The sequence below is a fragment of the Thalassophryne amazonica genome, chromosome 2, assembly GCF_902500255.1.
Source record: "Thalassophryne amazonica chromosome 2, fThaAma1.1, whole genome shotgun sequence".
NCBI lineage: Eukaryota > Metazoa > Chordata > Actinopteri > Batrachoidiformes > Batrachoididae > Thalassophryne > Thalassophryne amazonica.
Genome location: NC_047104.1, coordinates 113,528,307 through 113,552,114, shown reverse-complemented (window position 1 = coordinate 113,552,114; position 23,808 = coordinate 113,528,307). Strand labels below are relative to the sequence as shown.

The 23,808-nt window shown below is 40.6% G+C and overlaps 1 protein-coding gene across 1 annotated transcript in view; it reads left to right on the top strand.

The window, feature by feature from the left end:
• The window catches only part of acsf3 (acyl-CoA synthetase family member 3), a 114,608-nt gene that overhangs the window by 37,448 nt on the left and 53,352 nt on the right, over nucleotides 1–23,808 (top strand). Inside the window, exon 5 of the mRNA XM_034163388.1 lies at nucleotides 20,732–20,829. Coding sequence (XP_034019279.1) covers nucleotides 20,732–20,829 — 98 coding nt within the window. The remainder of the gene's footprint in view (nucleotides 1–20,731; nucleotides 20,830–23,808) is intronic.

Below are 23,808 nucleotides of genomic sequence, written 5' to 3'. Positions count from 1 at the left end.
GGACTGAACCTGTGCTTGTTTGAGTCGGTGTGATCCTGTCTTGTCTTTAAGTAGGTTAAAATTAATCAATGGAAACCGCAGGAAGCACTCTGAGAAGTTGAGTGGAGTCTCTCTCTCTCTCACTCACACACACTCTCTCACTCCCCCACCATGGCTGCCGTTCATTGCTGAGGATGACTGTCTTGTGTTTGAGTTGAGGCCTGTTTCACACAGGCTCTCGTGTGGGTTGTCAGACCTGCTCGGGATCTGCAATAACGCTGATAATTGTTGCTTTGGAAAATGGTTGAAGTAGCTGCCAAATGTCGTCGGTCATCTGTACGCTGATATCCTTGCTGGCGCTGCTCTTCTACGACTGATGTGGCCTTCCTCAAAGTCCATGCCATTTCACTTTCTGCAGTGCCTCTTCCTCCCAGGTATCACGTGGAATGCCTGCTCTCAAAGGGCTTGACATAAACCAATTTGCCCCACTGACCCACAGTGTGGGCGCACTGGCCCATGGTTTTGCGCGCAAGAGTTCATGATATTCCACCTTGAAATCCTGCAAATAAAACTGCCTATATAATATAAACCAATCCATAAAAAAAACATAAAATAGTCTATGGACCATGAAGTTAAAAAAAAAAATAGAATTTATCAGAAGGCATTCTCAAGTGTAAAAAAATAAAGTGACTCCCATAAAATTTAGAGGGCATTTTTTAAGCAACCCTCAGAGTTGGCTAACTCAGTCAGATGTACAGTAGTGTTCAGAATAATAGTAGTGCTATGTGACTAAAAAGATTACCCCAGGTTTTGAGTATATTTCTTATTGTTACATGGGAAACAAGGTACCAGTAGATTCAGTAGATTCTCGTAAATCCAACAATACCAAGCATTCATGATATGCACACTCTTAAGGCTATGAAATTGGGCTACTGTATTAGTAAAAAAAAAGTAGAAAAGGGGGTGTTCACAATAATAGTAGTGTGGCATTCAGTCAGTGAGTTCGTCATTTTTGTGGAACAAACAGGTGTGAATCAGGTGTCCCCTATGTAAGGATGAAGCCAGCACCTGTTGAACATGCTTTTCTCTTTGAAAGCCTGAGGAAAATGGGACGTTCAAGACATTGTTCAGAAGAACACCGTAATTTGATTAAAAAGTTGATTGGAGAGGGGAAAACTTATACACAGGTGCAAAAAATTATAGGCTGTTCATCTCCAATGATCTCCAATGCGTTAAAATGGACAAAAAAAAAAAAAAAAAAAAAAAAACAGAGAGGCATGGAAGAAAATGGAAAACAACCATCAAAATGGATAGAAGAATAACCAGAATGGCAAAGGCTCACCCATTGATCAGCTCCAGGATGATCAAAGACAGTCTGGAGTTACCTGTAAGTGCTGTGACAGTTAGAAGACGCCTGTGTGAAGCTAATTTATTTGCAAGAATCCCCTGCAGAGTCCCTCTGTTAAATAAAAGACGTGCAGAAGCGGTTACAATTTGCCAAAGAACACATCAATTAATTTAATTTAATTTAATTAGCTTATAATGCGCCAAATCACAGCAAACGCCATCTCAAGGCACCTTAATAAAAACAAGTCAACATAAAATTACATAAATAATTAAAAATGAATAAAAAAAATTCAGATACATAAATAAAAACAGAAGTAAAAGAATAAAACAAATAAAAATAAAAATATCCACAAGAAAGAGAATAAAAATAGGTTTTGAGTCTTGACTTAAAAACGTCCACGCACTCAGACTGTCTCACGGTCGCAGGAACACTGTTCCACAGGGTGGGTGCACAATATGAAAAGGCTCTGTGACCTGCTGACTTCTTCACCCTGGGAACACAGAGAAGTCCCGCATCCTGCGTCCGCAAAGCCCGGGCCGGCATGTAGAGTTCTGGCCTAAAGAGAAATGGAGGAATATTTTGTGGACTGATGAGAGTAAAATTGTTGTTTTTGGGTCCAAGGGCCACAGACAGTTTGTGAGACGACCCCCAAACTCTGAATTCAAGCCACAGTTCACAGTGAAGACAGTGAAGCATGGTGGTGCAAGCATCATGATATGGGCATGTTTCTCCTACTATGGTGTTGGGCCTATATATCGCATACCAGGTATCATGGATCAGTTTGGATATGTCAAAATTCTTGAAGAGGTCATGTTGCCTTATGCTGAAGAGGACATGCCCTTGAAATGGGTGTTTCAACAAGACAATGACCCCAAGCACACTAGTAAACGGGCGAAATCTTGGTTCCAAACCAACAAAATTAATGCCTCACAGATGTGAAGAAATCATGAAAAACTGTGGTTATACAACTAAATATTAGTTTAGTGATTCACAGGATTGCTAAAAAAAAAAGCAGTTTGAACATAATAGTTTTGAGTTTGTAGCGTCAACAGCAGATGCTACTATTATTGTGAACACCCCCTTTTCTACTTTTTTTTACTAATAGCCCAATTTCATAGCCTTAAGAGTGTGCATATCATGAATGCTTGGTCTTGTTGGATTTGTGAGAATCTACTGAATCTACTGGTACCTTGTTTCCCATGTAACAATAAGAAATATACTCAAAACCTGGATTAATCTTTTTAGTCACATAGCACTACTATTATTCTGAACACTACTGTAGGTCCGTATCAAAGCTAAAAAGTATGCCTTGTCTGGATTGGAGTTATAGATCTAAAAATTGAAGAAAAATATGTTTGGCTCCTTTGCTAATGTTGTCACCTTGGGGTTTTCACAAAGGTAAGCTGGTTAGACTTTTAAACTAGCTTTAAAACAGCCAGGGTCTACCAGGACCAAGCATATACTTTACTTGTCAGCATACGACGGATAGGCCCTGCAGATTTGGCAGAAAACCTTATTTTTGCTCTTGGTCATGACCAGTGGTGGGCACAGATAACCAAAAAATTAACTTCGATAACAGATAATCAGATAACTGAAAAGTTATCTTCGATAAAGATAAAACAATAAACCACCCAAAAATGTATCGGAAGTTACAGATAACCGATAACAAATAAATTCCAATATTACCTCTGACACATCTACAACTAGTAGTAGAACAAATTTAATAGCTTATAATAATATTAAAAACAACAACAGACCCCAACAATGAGACCACACTTTTGTTTCAACATTTGGCCCCTGCTGGAAGCTCTTGTTTACTACAGAGCTCCCAGCACAGAGGCACTCCGAGAGCAGCCATAAAGCCAACTCTCTATCAATTACCACACTCCGGTCAGGCGCAGGTCTTGAAAAATAAAGTCATGCTGAGTTATGGTTTTGATTATAAATAACAATAATACCGATAGAATAACTCCATTAATGTCAATTATGTCATTTGTACAAAGTTAAAATATAACATATATCTTTTAATGTTGAATAATGCACTGGATCCTTAAACTCTGGACCTAAATAAACTCTACATGGTGGCTCCTTGATCTCTGAATATAAATAGAAATTAACAATATGTAGTTTTTGTCCTAAAGCATTTAATTTCAGACATTATTGGCATGAATGTCTTTCCATACCTCTGAGCTGAACTCTTGCAGCTGGCTGTGCTTGACATCAGCACCAGTTTAATTCATAAAGAATGTGCAGGACGTTTCATTTTGGGAAGAAAAAAATGTTTTAGTCGAATGTAAGTTTATTTTCTGTATTACAGCATTTGGAAAGAGGTGTCATTTTATTTAAAGCGGCAATTCGTTTTGAAGTTAATATTTCCGACCGGACTGTGTCTCGGCAGAGAGCCGCGCAGCGTTTGGAGCTGTGCCAATGGAACGGAGGACGATTCTCGTTTCTCGACTGCCACAAGACAAGATCCCACTTAGCAACTTTAATCTGCACAAAAGTGACTCTCAGTCATGTTTGACATATTTTAATGGCTTTGAGAGGAGTTAAGAAGCGGACTTGCCACTTCTGAAAAGTTATTATTACTATTATTGCAGTTGTTGCTATTATTATTATTATTATTAATATATAAATACAAAAAATTAAAATATTTAATACATTTGACTCTTTTACGACAACAAGCTCTGAGCCATTAGTTATTATACAGAAAACAAATGGTGGATCGGTGGATCGAATCATTTATTAATGATACCCAACCCGAGATGTGGTCCGTGGTGCGAGACCAAAACAAACATGGCGGACTCAGTGTAGTTTGATGACATGGAGAAGAGAAATTTGACTTTGCCGCTGCAAAATATGGTAAAATAAATAGAATTTTGCTTATTTTTGTAGTGGCCCAAGTGGGCCATCATTTGATAAATTGTACTGGCCCGTAGTGGCCCGAAAGTGGGCCAAATCGATGTCGGGCCAGTGGGCAAATGGCTATGTCAAGCCCTGTCTCTTCGTATGCCACTTTAAAACATTTTTTTGAAATGCAATTTTTGTCCTCCATGGGTCATTTTTCCTTGGTGCAGTTCCAAGTAGAACACAGCTTTTGGGAGCCTACTGTTGTCCATCCAACGTACATGCCCTGCCCAGTGAAGATGTGACACGGTTATTAGGGCTTCAACACTGCCTGCATGTGCACGATGCAGTATCTCAACATCTGGGATACCATCATGCCACTTGATGTTGCGGTTGGAGCGTAAGTGGCATAACTGGAGTCTTGTCAGAGCCCTGATGTGTCTGCGATAAAGAGTGGTGCACTTGATGGAATAGAGCAGGCAAGGGAGAACTGCAGCTGAGTCAACCTTCACTTTAGTTTTTGTGTTGATGTCGTGACAACTCCAGAGTCTCCTTTGCAGCACACCATGGGCCTTTGTGGCAGACTGGATCCTCCTTTCCACTTCCAGATCTGCAGAGTTGGTGTTTGTAACGGTGCTTCTCCAGTAAGCGAAGGAGTCAGTTGTCTTCAGTGGTTCATCATTGACTGTAATTGTCTGTGGCAGTTCAGTGGACATTGGAGGAAGCTGGTAGAGCAGCTTGGCCTTAGATATGTTGATCTCTCAGTGATAAACATTTTCCAGGAATTCCCCCAAAAATGTGGGTATTTACTTCTGTGGTGAATGTTTCCAGGTTATTTTTGTTTTCCTGGTCCTTGTCGGATTTATTCTGTGGGTTGATGTCATGGTGTTCGTATCTGTAAAATCATTTGGAAACATCTCTGATGAGACGCCACAGTGGATCTTAAATCTCTCATTTTCATGTTCAGATCCAAGACTGATGGATAAATGTTAAGTGCCACCCCTTGTCTATACTTTCATTTCATTTTCATTTATTTATATAGTGTCTCAAGTTGCCTCAAGGCGCTTCACACAAGTAAGGTCTAACCTTACCAACCTCCAGCGCAACAGTGGTAAGGAAAAACTCCCTCTGAGGAAGAACCTCAAGCAGACCAGACTCAAAGGGGTGACCCTCTGCTTGGGCCATGCTAAAGACACAAATTACAAAACAATTCACAAAGCAAACATACAGGAAATGTTGCCGGTGGACAGGATGGTCAGCAACAAATGAGAGGCGCTGTTAGAGATTTTACTGTGAACACGGCGCCGTGCTGAAACTACAAAACAAATGGATGAAATGTTCTGCTCCAGGGAGGTGATTTAAAGTTCATCAGGAATAAATTCAAATAGGGCTGGTTCAAGTAAAAAGAACCAAAATGGTGACCTGACTTTTTTTTTTATAAATCATCGTTTATACAGTAACGTTTACACTCCCAGTAAGTCTTTGTGTATGGCTTTGATCATGGCGAAACTAGGGAGAGCTGACATTTGTCATTTGGCATGCTTATGCTTTTTGGGTCAAGGATGAACGCTGCAAAAATGGAAAGTTGATAGGACTAATATTTTTGGAGAAATTAGCAATATTATCTAACAGTGAACAATGGACATTGTGCTGCAGTACACCATGGGAGTTATGCTGTTATTGTGGTTCAAATGCTCTAAAAGTCAAATATTGATGTGAAACACATTTGTTTGTTGTTTTGCGTGACACAAATTGTCAGTATCCCAGAAATGCTGACGTCATCAATTTATGGAAAAATCCATGTTATTGCATTTTCCATTTGCAGTGAGGTAAGTAAGTATTTGATCCATTATCAATTTTGCAAGTTCTCCCACCTACAGAGAATGGAGAGGCATGTAGTTTTGATTGTACACTTCTTCCACTGTGAGAGACAGAATCGAAAAAAAAAAAATGGAAAATCACATTGTTTTTTAAATAATTAATTTGCATTTTATTGCATGAAATAAGTATTTGATCACATACCAACCAGCAAGAATTCTGGCTCTCACAGACTTGTTAGTTTTTCTTTAAGAAGCCCTCCTATTCTGCACTCTTTACCTGTATTAATTGCACCTGTTTGAACTTACCTGTATAAAAGACACCTGTCCACACACTCAATCAATCACACTCCAACCTATCCACCATGGCCAAGACCAAAGAGCTGTCTAAGGACACCAGGGACAAAATTGTAGCCCTGCACATGGCTGGGATGGGCTACACTCTTTAAAGGTGCTTTCAGACACATCTTCTTTGATTTGTACCTTTGGACTTTTCAGTTTTGTCTGAATCAAAATAGCAGGTGTGGTAAAAGCCTTGTACCCGGTCTGGACCAAAAAGACAAAATTTGGTCCGGATAAAATTGAAACATGGTCAGGTGAATTTGTGGTATTAAAACACTTTTTGGATTGTTTAGATTTACAGGACGGAGGCAGGTTATCACCCATTAAACAGTAGAAGAAGAAAAGAAATGGACAATTTAATGAATTTACCTGATTAAAACCAGGTGACTCTGAGCTGCTCCTCTGTAAAGATAAAACAACAATGATGTGTGTTGCTGTAGAAACTGGTCAAAGTTGTAAATAGATCTCTTTTGACAGTAAGTGCCATTGCATGCTGCTGGTAAAAATACTATGGTCCATCTTTTCTCCACGTTAAAAATACAGCATCAGTTTTGTCTGTTGTTGTGGCAGGCAGTAAATCTATTTCAGTTATGATGGCAAGTGCCTTCTTGTGCTGCTGGTAAAAGCACCATGCCAACAATGCAGGTTTAAATGCCCTCATGCAACGTCAATGAGAACTGCGATCTTACAGACCTGGGAGTCCAAAGTAAATTGGAAATAATAATCAAGAAACTGAAAAGGTGTTAATCAGGAAACTTAAGTTTTGTTTTGAGGGTGAATATATGCACTATGAGTGCCCTTTAAGTTTATTCAATTTTTTTCCCTTCTATTGTTTATTTTTTCCAATATAGCCAAACACCTGAATGTCCTCTTCCTAAGGTTTTTCAGTCTGGTGGTGCACAGCCACAATCTTTTCTTTCGTGTTTAAATTTCTTGCTTATCTGCTTTGCGTGTTTCTGTCCTCCTGCTGTGGCCGGAGCAACATCTAATGAGGATTTAGAATGGGAACACAGACACAGTCTTAAATGCAAATCTTTTGTTCTGTGCATTCATTCTAACAGGGATGGCTCTTCTGACACATCCACACATGAGCAGCCTCTGTGGGTTTCTCAGCCCCTGTTAAAATGTAAATTTAACAGGAACGAAGGAAAGTTAATAGCCTGAGACGTATTCTTGTCATTAAATTCTTGGAAACATCTTTTCAGTTGGACTCCAGTGCTCACTGCAGACCTTTTTCCTGTACCACAGTCTGCCTGTACTCCTCAAAATGATGCTTAATCTTGTTGAACCATCAACAGCAGAATGCTACATGTCTTCAAGATTTTTCATGCCTCTGATATGTGAGAAAAATGCTGGAGGCTTATAAAATTTGATTTCCTGAGCTGAACTATAAATGGATTTTAGAGGCAGACTATGAAGGAGTGGAGTCTGGTTTTGTTATTCCTTGGTTTGCAGGCTTGTTTTCCCTCGGGGTGAAGGACCAAATCCAAACCAAGATAACAGTTTTCACCTTGTCACGCTGATCAGAATAAAAATGCCATTTCAGGCTCTGCTATTGACCTTTTTGATTTATGTTGCATCATATTTTCTGTTTTGCTTAAAATTCATTCATTCATTCATTCATCTTCTACCGCTTAGTCCAATTAAGGGTCGCGGGGGGCTGGAGCCTATCCCAGCAGTCATGTCACTTTAAAATATTTTACAACCCATCTGATTGATCACATTAATTAATGCAGCCCTGCAGTGGAGTTACATTGAGCATTAAGAGCCATTTTCTGTCCATCCATCTAATCCTGTGATTTCCTTCCATGGCTGTGGCATGTGGGATTTATAGGAGACTGTGCTGAGGACTTCTGGAAGACTATTAAATGATGAAATTTGGAGACTGTTCCTACTAGATTGCTATTTTAAAACTGACTCACCAATTATATTCCATTCACTGAGACTCTGCTCTGCACCATTTAGATGTTTTTTGTTTGGTTTGCAACATTTCATTCCTGGCATGCTTTCTGTTTCTTTGTTGTGTTTTGCTTATTGTTATTACAAATATGGCCATAGGTATTTCAAAGACTTTGCGTCCATCCTTCCAGGGTCTTCAAATTCACAGGGAACATAATTGGGACACAGACCTTGGACAAAGGTGGTAAAATTTGACCTATTCTAAGGCGTCAAAAGGTCACATTCTTTATACACACTCTTTCAGTGTTTACATGCTTATACAGCCAAGGGTATTTTAACATTGCGTTATATTTTTACCCAAGGCCAAAATATGGCCAGAAGGTGTTGCGAAGGCCTTGCATCCATCCATCTGTGCTCAGCATAAGTACAGTCCTATTACTGCCAGGGTCTTCAAATTCACAGGGAACATTCTTGGGACACACACCTGGGACAATTTCAAAGGTGGCTAACCTTGACTTATTTTAAGAGGTCAAAAGGTCACATTCTGTTTCCTATTTTTGTGCTCATACGGCCGAGGGTATTTTAAGGTGCACTGACACGTGCATGATTTTGATTCACGCACTTGAACGACCAGTGTCGTGCAGGAGAGTAAACTCGTCTTTAACGGGTGTAGACTGAACGTGAGAGGGGTGCCGGCATGTGCAATTGCACAAAGAGAATTTTGAAATGTACAAAAAAAATCCTTCACACATAAATGGCGTGCTACGTGGCGTGATCTGCTCGCCAACATGACATGCAGCTTGTTAAGTCGAGTAAAGAAGTGAACAGAGCGAGTGAACAGAGTGCAGCTCGTGTGAACGATTATAATGAGATGTTAAATCTGTCATAAACATACTTTTACAGCTGCACACAAGAAGTAAAGAAAATGCAACTGTTTTACTAAGGCATGACAATGTAAACATGACAAATAATTACTTTTTAGAAGGCTCAAAATGCTTTCCGCAGCTCATTCAGTGCAAGCGCGTGAACAGCATTGCTGGAGCAGTCCTCTGTGATTTAGGAAGTGATTAGAGCTGTTTTCAACAGACAAATGATTAATCTGCTACGAAATAATTATTTTATATACGCAGCGTCCAATGTAGAGCGCATAGCAGGTGGAGGAACAAAGCCGATGGGATCATCACGACGACGTGCGTGAATCAAAGTCAGGCACTTGTCAGTGTACATTTAGCATTGCATTATTTTTATGATTGTTGGTATCGCCAAAGCACATGGTCACCCCATTGAGTCTGGCTTGCTTGACAGTTCTTCCTGTAATCAAAAAACATGCATGGGAGTTTTTCCTTACCTCTGTAGCCATAGTGCTTGCTCAGGATGGGAAAGGTTAAGACCTTAGTGTTGTGAAGCGTCTTGTGGTGACTTATGTTGTGATTTAGCACTACATAAATTAATTGAATTGAATGAAATTTCCTGGCAAGCTTTCACCATGCTGGATTCAGATACAGTGATCATTATGACTGGCAAGACTCCTCTTTCCTTCAGCCTAAAGTAAAATTTGATGACTTGCTTATTTGCTAGCATACAGTTATTAATTTTTGTGGTCAATTAGTAGTCCTTGCTGTACTGTGTGCAAGTAACCAGTGATGTGTGAAAATTTTCAATTTCAGTTTATTCATTTTATATAGCGCCGAATCACAACAGAGTCGCCTCAAGGGGCTTCACACAAAACAACTCACAACACAAAATAAAATGAATTAAAAGATTAAAAATCATAGTAAAAGAGTAAAAAATTAAAAAGTATAGTAATACAATATGCCAGTATGCTAGCCATGTGAAAGGGAAAATAAGTGTGTCTTAAGTCTGGACTTGAAAGTCTCTACAGAATCTGACTGTTTTATTGACGTAGGGAGATCATTCCACAGAACAGGAGCACTATAAGAGAAAGCTCTGTGACCCGCAGACTTTTTATTCACCCTAGGTACACAAAGTACTCCTGTGCCCTGCGAACGCAGATCCCGGGCCGGTATGTAGTGTTTAATTAGGTCAGCTAGGTAGGGAGGTACCAGTCCGTGAACAGTTTTATAGGCTAGTAGCAAAACCTTAAAATCTGATCTCACAGGGACCGAAAGACAGTGAAGAGATGCCAAAATGGGTATAATGTTGTCAAACTTTCCGCTTTGTGTCAAAAGTCTGGCAGCAGCATTTTGAACCAATTGGAGACCCCTAATGCTGTACTGCGGTAAACCAGAAAATAGGACATTGCAATAGTCCAGTCTAGAAGAGACAAAGCATGAATCAGGGGCGTCAGCATTAGCCATAGACAAGATGGGACGAACCTTCACTATATTTCGCAGATGGAAGAAAGCAGTCCTCATAATATGTCTAAAGTGGAGGTCAAAGGACAACGTAGGATCAAAAATTACCCCAAGGTTCCTCACTTTGTCAGTATGATGTATGACACAGGAGCCTAGGCTAAGCGTTAGCTGGTCAAATTGATGCTGATGTCTCACTGTACCAAGAACCATCATTTCAGTCTTATCAGAGTTTAAAAGTAGGAGGTTATTAGACATTTTCTCACTGATGCAAAGCAATCTTCTAAGGATTTTATGTGGATGAGATTACCAGCAGTTATCAGCATGTACAATTGAGTACCAAGGTCAAGGTTAACTTTATTGTCCCAAGGAAAATTTGTCTTGGGCTTGCAATACTGTGGTTAGAATAGTAAAAACACATACAATCATACAACAACAGCATAATATACAATTACAGGAACACAGGAAACAGTCACTTAAAATTACATAGTCTTTGGTGAGACCCCACAACATCCAGTAATGCGTCTGTAGGTACTATCCAGATTTATTCAAAATAGTAATAGACAAAGGAATAAAATAATTTTTAAAACTATTACTATATCTGACAGCCCGATGCGTTTCCCTGATGGCAAGAGCTCATATTCGCTGAAAAGCATGTGGGTCATCAGCATAGCAGTGAAAGGCAATCCCAGAATGCCATAGTATATGCCCAAGGGGTGCTATATAAAGGGAGAAATGCAGGGAGCTTAAGACGGATCCCTGTGGAATCCCAAATTTCATGTCACTAAGGTTAGAGGTAGTGTTATTTTACAAAACGCAGTGAGAACGACTGGACAGGTATGACATCAACCACGCAAGGGCACTCCCAGTAATCCCAAAATGATTCTCCAGTCTATCAAGTAAAATATGATGATCCACAGTATCAAACACAGCACTGAGATCTAACAGCGCCAGAACCATAGTGGTGTCCAAGTAATCCAAGAAATTCTGTCCATGAATAAACATTGCCACTGTGTTAGACAAAAACTTTGAGTTATGCTTGTTTTTGTTGATCAGAGTAATAGGCCCACTTTGTAGCCAGTAGTGCATGCTTATACAACCCCTGGCAATAATTATGGAATCACCGGCCTTGGAGGATGTTCATTCAGTTGTTTAATTTTGTAGAAAAAAAGCAGATCACAGATATGACACAAAACTAAAGTCATTTCAAATGGCAACTTTTTGGCTTTAAGAAACACTATAAGAAATCAGGAAAAATAATTGTGGCAGTCAATAACGGTTACTTTTTTAGACTAAGCAGAGGGAAAAAAATATGGACTCACTCAATTCTGAGGAATAAATTATGGAATCACCCTGTAAATTTTCATCCCCAAAACTAACACCTGCATCAAATCAGATCTGCTCGTTAGTCTGCATCTGAAAAGGAGTGATCACACCTTGGAGAGCTGTTGCACCAAGTGGACTGACATGAATCATGGCTCCAACACGAGAGATGTCAGTTGAAACAAAGGAGAGGATTATCAAACACTTAAAAGAGGGTAAATCATCACGCAATGTTGCAGAAGATGTTGGTTGTTCACAGTCAGCTGTGTCTAAACTCTGGACCAAATACAAACAACATGGGAAGGTTGTTAAAGGCAAACATACTGGTAGACCAAGGAAGACATCAAAGCGTCAAGACAGAAAACCTAAAGCAATATGTCTCAAAAATCGAAAATGCACAACAAAACAAATGAGGAACGAATGGGAGGAAACTGGAGTCAACGTCTGTGACCGAACTGTAAGAAACCGCCTAAATGAAATGGGATTTACATTATGTTTCAGACGCGGTCGGAGCACCGACCCAGCGTTTGAAAGGACCCAGCATAAAATAAGCAGAGCACGGTTCAAAAGGTAACAGAATTTAATAAACATAACAGTGGGTGAAGTGCTAAACAACTAAAAAGTCCGCGGTCTGGTGAGGTGGAAACACGGCGCGCTCTCAACAGCGCAAACGGTCCGGAGCCACAGCAGTTCGGACCCAGGGACCCCGCCGACACCCCCCAGGTGGCCGCGACAAACCAAGTCTGTGAAGAAAGAAAACATGAGGTGAGTCCAACTCCACACAGAGAGACACAACTCAAAGGTACACGCAATCAGCAAACACTTCCTGGCGTAAATATATATATCAGCTTCTCACCCTGCAGGCACGGAACAACTCAGTTCAAATCTCCACTGCAGCAGAAGCTGATTAGACAGTTAGCATAACGTGACAGCTCACTAACACAAGGTGTGAGGGACACCAAATCCACTGTCATTACTTCATAAAAGTCACCAAAACCAAATTACCTCAGGAAGTGTGCTGAAGAGCGTGAGACCTCACCCAATCCTCCTTCACAGACTGTGGCGTCAAACCTGGAGCGGTCTCTGCGTCCGTGATGGTGAGATTGTTCTCCTGACGTCGATCTCATATGTCTGCTCACAAGGTCGAGTCTCTGGCCATCACACACTGTGCATTCAAGGTTTAAATGCAGCAATCTCTGATCAAGACAGAATACACCACAGCTGTGAGCCCTCATGACCTGCATGTGAAAACAAGCCTCAGGTGTTCAGGGTGAGGTCCTAATGCTCAGCCACTCAGTCCTGAATGCATACCACCTGGTGGGAGAAACAGAAAACAAAAACCAAGCCAGCCAAACACCCAGCCCACAACATACATACAGAAAAGCTAAACGAAAGCCATCATTAACACCTAAACAGAAAAAAACAAGGTTACAATGGGCTAAGGAAAAGCAGTCGTGGACTGTGGATGACTGGATGAAAGTCATATTCAGTGATGAATCTCGAATCTGTATTGGGCAAGGTGATGATGCTGGAACTTTTGTTTGGTGCCGTTCCAGTGAGATTTATAAAGATGACTGCCTGAAGAGAACATGTAAATTTCCACAGTCATTGATGATATGGGGCTGCATGTCAAGTAAAGACACTGGGGAGATGGCTGTCATTACATCATCAATAAATACACAAGTTTACGTTGATATTTTGGACACTTTTCTTATCCCATCAATTGAAAGGATGTTTGGGGATGATGAAATCATTTTTCAAGACTATAATGCATCTTGCCATAGAGCAAAAACTGTGAAAACATTCCTTGCAAAAAGACAGATAGGGTCAATGTCGTGGCCTGCAAATAGTCCGGATCTTAATCCAATTGAAAATCTTTGGTGGAAGTTGAAGAAAATGGTCCATGACAAGGCTCCAACCTGCAAAGTTGATCTGGCAACAGCAATCAGAGAAAGTTGGAGCCAGATTGATGGAGAGTACTGTTTGTCACTCATTAAGTCCATGCCTCAGAGACTGCAAGCTGTTATAAAAGCCAGAGGTGGTGCAACAAAATACTAGTGATGTGTTGGAGCGTTCTTTTGTTTTTCATGATTCCATAATTTTTTCCTCAGAATTGACTGATTCCATATTTTTTTTTCCCTCTGCTTGCTCTAAAAAAGTAACCATCACAATTTTTTTTCCTGATTTCTTATAGTGTTTCTTAAAGCCAGAAAGTTGCCATTTGAAATGACTTTATTTTTGTGTCATGTCTGTGATCTGCTTTTTTTCTACAAAATTAAACAACTGAATGAACATCCTCCGAGGCCGGTGATTCCATAATTTTTGCCAGGAGTTGTAGTCTAAAATAGCATCGTGCCACCCAAGGTGGAATACCTCTAATTTTGAACTACTCCATTTCCGTTCTAAACCTCTAGCCTTTTGCTTGAGGTCACGCAAGGAGTCATTGAACCAAGGTGACTATGATTTGGGAGGGTGTGGTTTTAATAAAGGTGGCGCAATCTTGTCAAGTGTAGTTTTGAGCGCTGAGTTTAAACTATCCATAAGACTGTCTACTGATTTTCCAATCGTGAAGCTAAGATACCAGGCAGTCTAGCTTCGAGTTCAGTCATAGTTGAGGAGTTAATGCATCGCTGCAGTGATAAATAAGGCTGTTGTTCCAGTAAACATGGCAGCGAAACTGTAAACCTAACAAGTTAGTGATCAGAGACCACCGATGCAAGTGGCATGATGTCAATATTCGTGACAGCAATACCACGTGCAAGAACCAAATCCTGGGTATTTTCACTAATGTGCGTCACGTCTTGAATGCATTGCTGGAATCCTAATGCATCCACAATTTCCATAAATTATTTGCAGAGGGGATCAGAGACTTATTTATATGAATGTTGACGTCACCAATCGGAATGTTATCTACAGTAGTTGACATGTTAGAGATGAATGCAGCAAATTAATCTAAGAATTCAGAGTATGGGTCAGGGGGCCTATATACAGTTACAAAATAATATGGCTGATTTTTAGTCTTCTGACCTTGGCAATACGTAGCATTGTGGGCAGAGTGGAGAATCAGATGCTGAAATGAATTATATTTGTGACCCCCAACAGCTAATAAGGTAAACCTAGATTTATAAATAAGAGCAACACCCTCGCCTTGCTTCACATCACGAGGGATGTGACTAAATGTGTATGCCAGTGGGCAGGCCTCATTTAAGGGAAGGACAACTGTAGGTTTAAGCCAGGTTTCACATAACCCAATCATATCTAAGTGATGAGCCATAATTACATCACTGGGCCATCCCCAATTTCAGCATCATCCACTGTAGAAATGGGTATTAAGTTTGCAAAACATATCCCTCTATGATTTTTAAGGACACATCTACAGAACCAGGCCACAGTCTCAACTTGATAAATTTCCCTCCCTGAAAAGCCACTATCACCACAGTGGATTTTCTGCACTAATTTCCCCACTAAGATAGTGGATTCCACACACAGATTTGTCATAAGCCTTGCAGGGTCTCTAATCACCTGCTCCATGGCCTGCTGTAAAATCCTAATGTTACCCTCCCTATAGAGCTCTATCTGTGTTTGCAGACAAGATGGTGGCACCAGTCCCAGTAAGGTGAAGGCCATCCAGCATCAGCAAGTCATGAAGGCCAGTTATCAATAAAACTAAAGCCTTGCTGTCTACAAAACTTCACCAGCCACCTAATTAACGAAGTGACAGACTTTGCCTGTAAGGACTGGAGTTACATATGTCAATATGTACCCGAAGAATCAGTCTTTAACTTGGACCTGTCCAACCCTTTATTGGAAGAAGAGCATTCTATGAAATGCAATAATAGCCTTCACACAGGTACACACAGTCCCCTTATGCACTACTCACTTAACTCAGGAGATCACACTTGCTCATACCAGCAACAATGGTAAATGTGGAATGCAATGGTTTTCATTTTATTTTACTTTATTTCCAATTTTCTAAATAGAATTTGTGGTTATTGGTTCAGCTCTTCACAAGTATGACCACTTGCTGCGTTTTGTCAATCTTTATTGCATATACAATATAAAATTCTGTTGTCAATAACTTCTGATTTCAACTGATATATGCCGAGATCACAGTATACGTGCCGGTGCATATGGCTGCACCAGCTCAGCTAGATAAGAGCTGGTGCAGCCATTCAGGATCTTAAAGGATAACCACAGAACCTTAAAATCTGAACTTATTTGGACACGTAGCCAGTGTAAAGAAGCCACCACTGGTGTACTATTAGCGAGGTGATGGTCTATTCGTTAATTGTTGGACTTGAGACCATAGGATCCTCGGTTCAGACTCCAGCCTGACTGCAAAATCATTACGGGCCCTTGGGCAAGGTCCTTAATCCCCAAGTTGCTCCTGGTGTGTAGTGAGCGCCTTGAATGGTAGCACCCTGACATCGGTGTGCGAGTGTGTCTGTGTGAATGGGTGAATGTGAGGCATAATTGTAAAGGCCTTTGAGCGTCTGATGCAGATGGAAAGCACTATATAAATGCAGTCCATTTACCATTAGCCTACACAAAGGTGCCACACACAGAGAAAACAACAGTGGGCCAAGGAATCATGCCTGTGGAACTTCATGCCTAACAATAGAGGATTCAGAAAACATATTTTTAAAACAGACAGAATAAGACCGGCCTGACAAATAAGACCTCAGCCACAGGAGTACTGAATCAAAAATACAAAAATAGTTTTCCAGTCTGTTCAATAAGCTATTGGGATCTACTGTGTCAAAAGCAGCAATAAGATCAGACTGTAAGATATACAACCCCAATTCCAATGAAGTTGTGACATTGTATAAAATGTAAATAAAAACAGAATGCAATGATTTGCAAATCCTCTTCAACCTATATTCAGTTGAATACAACACAAAGACAAGATATTTAACCCTCTGGGGCCGACGCCATCATATACGACGGCTAAGACCAAGCTTTACTAAATTATAAATAACTTTTTAATGATATGAGATAGAAACTTACTTCTTTTTTTTTTGCTGAAAAGTTAACTCCATGGACTTTCGAGTCAGTCATCGGCCATCTTTGTACTCCTCATAGAAGCTGTGTGATGACGTGCGCAATGCGAGTGTCCAATTGAAATTGGTTCACTGTCACATGGTTTTCCAAAATCCAATCGTAGGGCAGATTTACCTCACGTGAAAAGCCAAAGATTGTTCTCAGGAGTAATATGCTACTAGTTGGCCCGTTTGAATAGCCCCCTGGGTGTTCCAATGAGTACATCCAGTGCGCCCTGTACCATTATGCACAGCGATCAGTGAAAGCAGATGGAGAGCCACTGATGACAATCTCAGGTGCTCAGACAAAGAGTGTGTAACTATCAGGATTGCTCCACTAGTTTGCATGCGAATGATACTGGAAAACTCTGTTGCTTTCTCGGCGCAAAACACTGTTTACTATATCAATGGACAACAAAACGCATAGACCATTTTGTATATATTGTTCAAAATGTGTATTTGTGTTTGTTTTGAACCTTTTTGTTGTACAGTCTTTCACACAAGACCTTAAATTACCTTTATAAAGTGTCAGAACAGTTGTTTATTATAGTTTACTGTGCGTTTTGAATAAATGTGTGTGGAAAATTATTTTTTGCTTTACTTTTTTCTTTCTTATCCAATCATGACACTCGCCTGTTTCCAATTGTAAACATTTATTACACTTATAAAACACAACAAAAGCATATATATTCTGAAAGCACAGGTTGTCCTGAAAAAAAAGACATAAAACTTGATTGTGTGATGCAGGGAGAGCTGTTAACAGCAATAAAAAACATTTATGCCAGACAAGTGAACTGTCCAAAAAATGCCCTCGGACCCCAGACAATGTTCAAACTATTGTTTTTGTGCAAATTTTTGCTCATTTTGAAATGGATGCCTGCAACACGTTTCAAAAAAGCTGGGACAGTGGTATGTTTACCACTGTTACAGTACATCACCTTTCCTTCTCACAACACTCAATAAACGTTTGGGAACTGAGGACACTAATTGTTGAAGCTTTGTTGGTGGAATTCTTTCTCATTCTTGCTTGATGTACGACTTCAGTTGTTCAACAGTCCGGGGTCTCTCGTATTTTGTGCTTCATAATGCGCCACACATTTTCAATGGACAATAGATCTGGACTGTAGGCAAGCCAGTCTAGTACCCGCACTCTTACTGCGAAGCCACACTGTTGTAACACGTGCAGAATGTGGCTTGGCATTGTCTTGCTGAAATAAGCATGAATGTCCTTGAAAAAGACGTTGCTTGGATAGCAGCATGTGTTGCTCCAAAACCTGGATGTACCGTTCAGCATTGATGGTGCCATCACAGATGTGTAAGTTGCCCATGCCATGGGCACTAACACACCCCCATACCATCACAGATGCTGGCTTTTGAACTTTGCTTTGATTTGCTATGATTTTTTTCCCCCTTTTTTACCCGGAGGACACGACATCCATGATTTCCAAAAACAATTTGAAATGTGGACTCATCAGACCACAGCGCACTTTTCCACTTTGCGTCTGACCATTTCAAATGAGCTCAGGCCCAGAGAAGGCGCTGGCGTTTCTGGATGTTGTTGATGTATGGCTTTCTCTTTGCATGGTAGAGTTTTAACTTGCACTTGTAGATGTAGCGATGAACTGTGTTAACTGACAATGGTTTTCTGAAGTGTTCCTGAGCCCACACGGTAAAATGCTTTACACAGTGTCGGTTTTTAATGCAGTGCTGCCTGAGGAATCGACGGTCACGGGCATTCAGTGTTTGTTTTCGGCCTTGCCGCTTGCATGTAGAATGTTCTCCAGATTCTCTGACTCTTCTGATTATATTATGGACTGTAGATGATGGAATCCCTAAATTCCTTACAATTGAACATTGAGAAACATTGTTCTTAAACTGTTGGAGTATTTTTTCACACAGTTGTTCACAAAGTGGTCATCCTTGCCCCATCTTTGCTTGTGAACAGTTGAACCTTTTGGGGATGCTCCTTTTATACCCAATCATGACACTCGCCTGTTTCCAATTAACCTGTTCACCTGTAGAATGTTCCAAACAGGTGTTCTTTGAGCATTCATCAAGTTTCCCAGTCTTTTGTTGGAACTGTCCCAGCTTTTTTGAAATGTGTTGCAGGCATCCATTTCAAAATCAGCAAATATTTGCACAAAAACAATAAAGTTTATCAGTTTGAACATTAACTGTCTTGTCTTTGTGGTGTATTCAGTTGAATATAGGTTGAAGAGGATTTGCAAATCATTGTATTCTGTTTTTATTTACATTTTACACAACGTCCCAACTTCATTGGAATTGGGGTTGTATCTGTTCTACTCCTCAAAGGTCCTTTGTCCAGTTTCTATAAAAATCTGTATATGGATGCAGGTCACCCCTGAATTGGCCTTAAAGGGTTTGTTTTAGCACAGGTCAAGATCACTGGGGTCAAAGGTAAAAATTTCATTTTTCACTCCGATTCCACCAAATTTGGTAAACATATTGCTTTTATGGCCAGTTTTCTTCAGGGAAGTCGGGGGATGGATGCATGAGCATTTCCAAGTCACTGAATATATTCTGGACTTAATTTACATCAATCATTAACCCTCTGAGGTCTAAGGGTATGTTCTCGATTGTTCCATACTTTCAGTAATTCCCCTTTTAAGATACTTTTTTTTTTGGGAGGGGGGGATTTAGAATAGAATGGACTGCATTTATATAGCGCTTTTCCATCTGAATCAGACGCTCAAAGCGCTTTACAATTATGCCTCACATTCACCCTGATGTCAGGGTGCTGCCATACAAGGCGCTCACTACACACCGAGAGCAATAGGGGATTAAAGGCCTTGCCCAAGGGCTCTTAGTGATTTTCCAGTCAGGTGGGGATTTGAACCCATGAACGTCTGGACTCAAGCCCAACACCTTAACCACTAGACCATCACCTCCCCCAATAGAAACTTTGTCATTGCACATATATACATACAACGAAACTTGTCCTCTGCATTTAACCCATCCTAATTACAGTTGGACACAATCTAACCACTAGGAGCAGTGGGCAGCCACAGTCCAGCGCCTGGGGATCAACTCCAGATGCAGACGCTGCCTTGGTCAAGGGCAAAGAAGGTTCAAGGTGTCTTTATTATCCCCAAGGGGGCAATTTGGTTTGCAGCAGCAGCAAAAATACACACCAATTCACACATCCAGTAAAACAATAACACAAAAAATAAACAATTAAAAAGATGAACAACAGTTACAGTTACAAAGACTGGTTTAAAACACCAACTGCAACCGGAATAAAAGAATTTTTTAAATCTGTTGGTTCTACACTTGGGGACAGTGAACCTGCGGCCGGATGGCAGCAGTGTGAACTCAGCCCGTAGAGGATGGCTGGGGTCTGAGAAGATCTGTCTCGCCCTTTTCAAAAGATGTGTCCTGTACACATCGTGTAGGTCATTAAACGTGCATCCTGCAATTTTGCCACAGGTGTGCACAATGCTTTGCAGGTGCTTTTTATTCTTCATAGAAAGAGCACCAAACCAACATATAAAAGAAAATGTTAAAATAGACTCAATAAAACATGAATAAAACATTCTCATAAAAGTCTTCTCAACATTAAAATTCCGCAGTTTCCAATATAAGTGCATGTGCTGATGGGCCTTGGAACAGAGGGCATCAACGTAAGCCTCCAAAGTCAGTTTGTCATCAAAACAAAAGGAGGAGCAGACCCTAAATAAACATGTTTTTGTTTGGGGGAGGGGGGATGATGCCCATGAGCTGCTTGTCTTAATCTGTCTTTAAAAATCATGAGTGCCAATAATACTGGCCTGGACTGTACTTCTGCTTGTGCATATGTATTGGCAGGTGCTGTGGGGTTGCCACTTCCTGGTGTTAAAGTCCGTATTGTCATGAATAATGCTGCCAGCACTGTGATTGCAGAGGGCAACCACAGGGAGACAAAGGTAATTACAAAGGTATATGAAAATTAAGTCATTTGTTCAAAACTGTTATGTCTTTGATTGAAGTGTGTGTGTGTGTGTGTATGTGTGTGTGTGTGTGTGTGTGTGTGTCCTTCCTTCTCACCGTTAAACTGAGAAATTACAGGTTCCCATGAGATTCTATCTATTGTAAATGCACATGGGTAATTTTTTACCCACTAAGGAAGCTTGGGGTAGTAAAACAAGTTCTTACAGCTTCAAGAAGACTTGATACTGTAATTGCTGCCAAAGGTGTCTCAACAAAGTACTGAACAAAGGTTGTGAATACTTATGTACATGTGATTGCTTAGTTTTTTATTTTTAATAAACTTGAAAAAAATTTCAAACAGAACTTTTTTCATGCACACCCCTGCCAGAGTTCTCCATGTACAAGGTCTGTGATGAAAAAAGCAGTCCTTTTTATTTTTTTCAAAAAAATAAATGGATTTGATTCATATGTTTTTACGTCAGACAAGCTTGAACCCTCGTGCGCATGCGTGAGTTTTTTCACGCGTCAGTGACGTCATTCGCCTGTGGGCAGGCCTTGAGTGAGGAGTGCTCCACCCCGCCCATCGGAATCTCTTTGTCTGAATAGCCGCTGCGGACGGCGCGTGTTGCTTTATCAACATTTTTTCTGGACCTGTGAGGAATATCCGAGTGGACACTATTCGAGAAATTAAGCTGGTTTTCGGTGAAAAGTTTAACGGCTGATGAGAGATTATGGGGTGTTTCTGTCGCTGTAAGGACTTCCCACGAAGCAGGACGTCGCGCAGCGCTTCCAGGCGCGGTCGTCGGCCTGTTTCGACCTGAAAACATTCTAATTTAAGGCTTAATTCACCCAGGACGTCGTGAGAGAACAGAGAAGATTCAGAACAGGCCGGCATGAGGACTTTATGCGGACATTCCACTGTTTAAGGACATTTTGTAATGAAAGACGTGCGCGCAAATTCGCCGAGTCGTTTCCGTGACGACTCGGCGAATCTGTGTGCGCCGCGACAGGAACAACACCTCCGTGTTGAAAACCATTTGTACAATTCAGGCGGCTTTTGATGGCTTTCAACAAGTGAGTAACTGAGAAATTGTTTAACAACTTGGGCATGTTCCAACTTGCCCATTAAGGTTTCCAATGGAGGTGTTTTTCCTGTCGCGACCCCCCGCGGTCCGGTCCGTCCCGACATGCGACTCTGCCCGCATGTTCTTTCATTACAAAATGTCCGTTAACAATGAAATGTCCGAATAAACTCCTCATGCTGACTTCTTCTGAAAGTTCTCTGTTCTCTGACAACTTCCTGGGTCAACAGAGCCTGAAATGTGGAAGTTTTCAACTTAAAACGGCGAGACGCTGCCGCCTCGAAGCGCAGATCGCCATCAGGCAGCGTGGGCCGTCCTTAAAGCGACACTACCAGACCAAAATCTCTCATCAGCCATTAAAATTTTTACCGAAAACCAGCTGAATTTATCGAATGGTGTCCACTCAGTTGTGCCTTACAGTTTTTGAAAAAAGTCTCTGAGCCATTCCTAAACAATGAAAAAATCGACGAGAGGGTGGGCCACTCCTCACTCAAAGACTGCCCACAGGCGAATGACGTAACCGACAGGCGTGAAAAAACTCTCGCATGCCCACGAGGGTTCAAGCATGTCTGATGTAATCACACGTGATTCAAATCCATATGGTTTTTGCAAAAAAATAATAAGGTCCGTTACCTTTATCACAGACCTCGTAGTGTGGAGTTGCATCTGGAAAGGCATCCAGTGTTTTTTTGTTTTTTGTTTGTTTTGTAGTAATCACGTGATGTGTCTCGCCAGGCTGCCTTCAGCAGTTTGTTAATTTTAAGTTTGTTTAATTTTTGTCCAGATTGCAGGGGGTTATAAATGATCACTCTGTACAGATTAAAAAGCATTGTAGGTGTTGTCTATATTCGGCAAACATCCCATCCATGAAATATTTTATCTTCACATTAAATATCAGTTTTTTTTAATGGTGGATGTGGTCTAAACACACATGCAGCACAGTCTGAATTGATGCAGATATTTTTTTTTTGAGCTGTAGGCCATAATTATCAATTAAATTTTTTTAAAAAATGCATACGGTAAAACATTTGTAATTTGTGTAGTACATTTAAAATTTTCTCTTTCAGAAATACCTGGCAAAAGATATTGATCTTTTTCATGATATTGTAGTTTTTGAGATGCATCTGTAGATGCTATTTTTAGCTGACTCCTCTCTGAAACAGTACTCGTCCGTTACCTCATTAGCTAAGTTTGTCAAGCAAGTGCACACAACCATTGTCAGGCACAGATTTCTTTTCTTTTCAGTGTCACCTCATGAAATTACTTCCATTTCCTAAAGCACTATAGTTGCAAATTGAAAGAGATTGTGTGCACATGGAAGAGGCTGGCAAAACAACCAGGGGTGTCGGACTGGGGGGGGGTAAAGGGTACTATGTCCCAGAGCATGGGGGGGGCCCACAAAAACCTGGCATTAAATACATTTTTGTGTTGCATGTTATTAATGTCCATACAATTCATGTTGTAAAAGAATATAATTAGAATGAATATATAAATGTTGCAAAACATAGTTCTGCTCGAACAATAATATTGAAAGATCTCTGAGGGCCCTTCCCACCCCTGCACAGTTGTACAATGGTTTAGTCCAGGTGCACAGGCAGCACGCTGACACACACGCACACACATCCCGAACGGGATCTCACAGAAAGAGGAGGTGTTTAGTAGTGCTGAAACAACTAATCGATTATTAAAATAGTTGTCAACTAATTTAGTCATCAGTTAGTTGTTAAATAACTTTGTTTTACTGCAAATGTTTCATTTCTTTCATATAAATCAACCGTTTCTGCAGCGCGACTTTGCTTTCAACCTTGAACCAATCGAAGCAGTGATTCGCAGATTGAAGCAGTGCTTTGATCTGGTGCTTTGTTGATTCAGTGTTTTATTTCGCTTAATCTT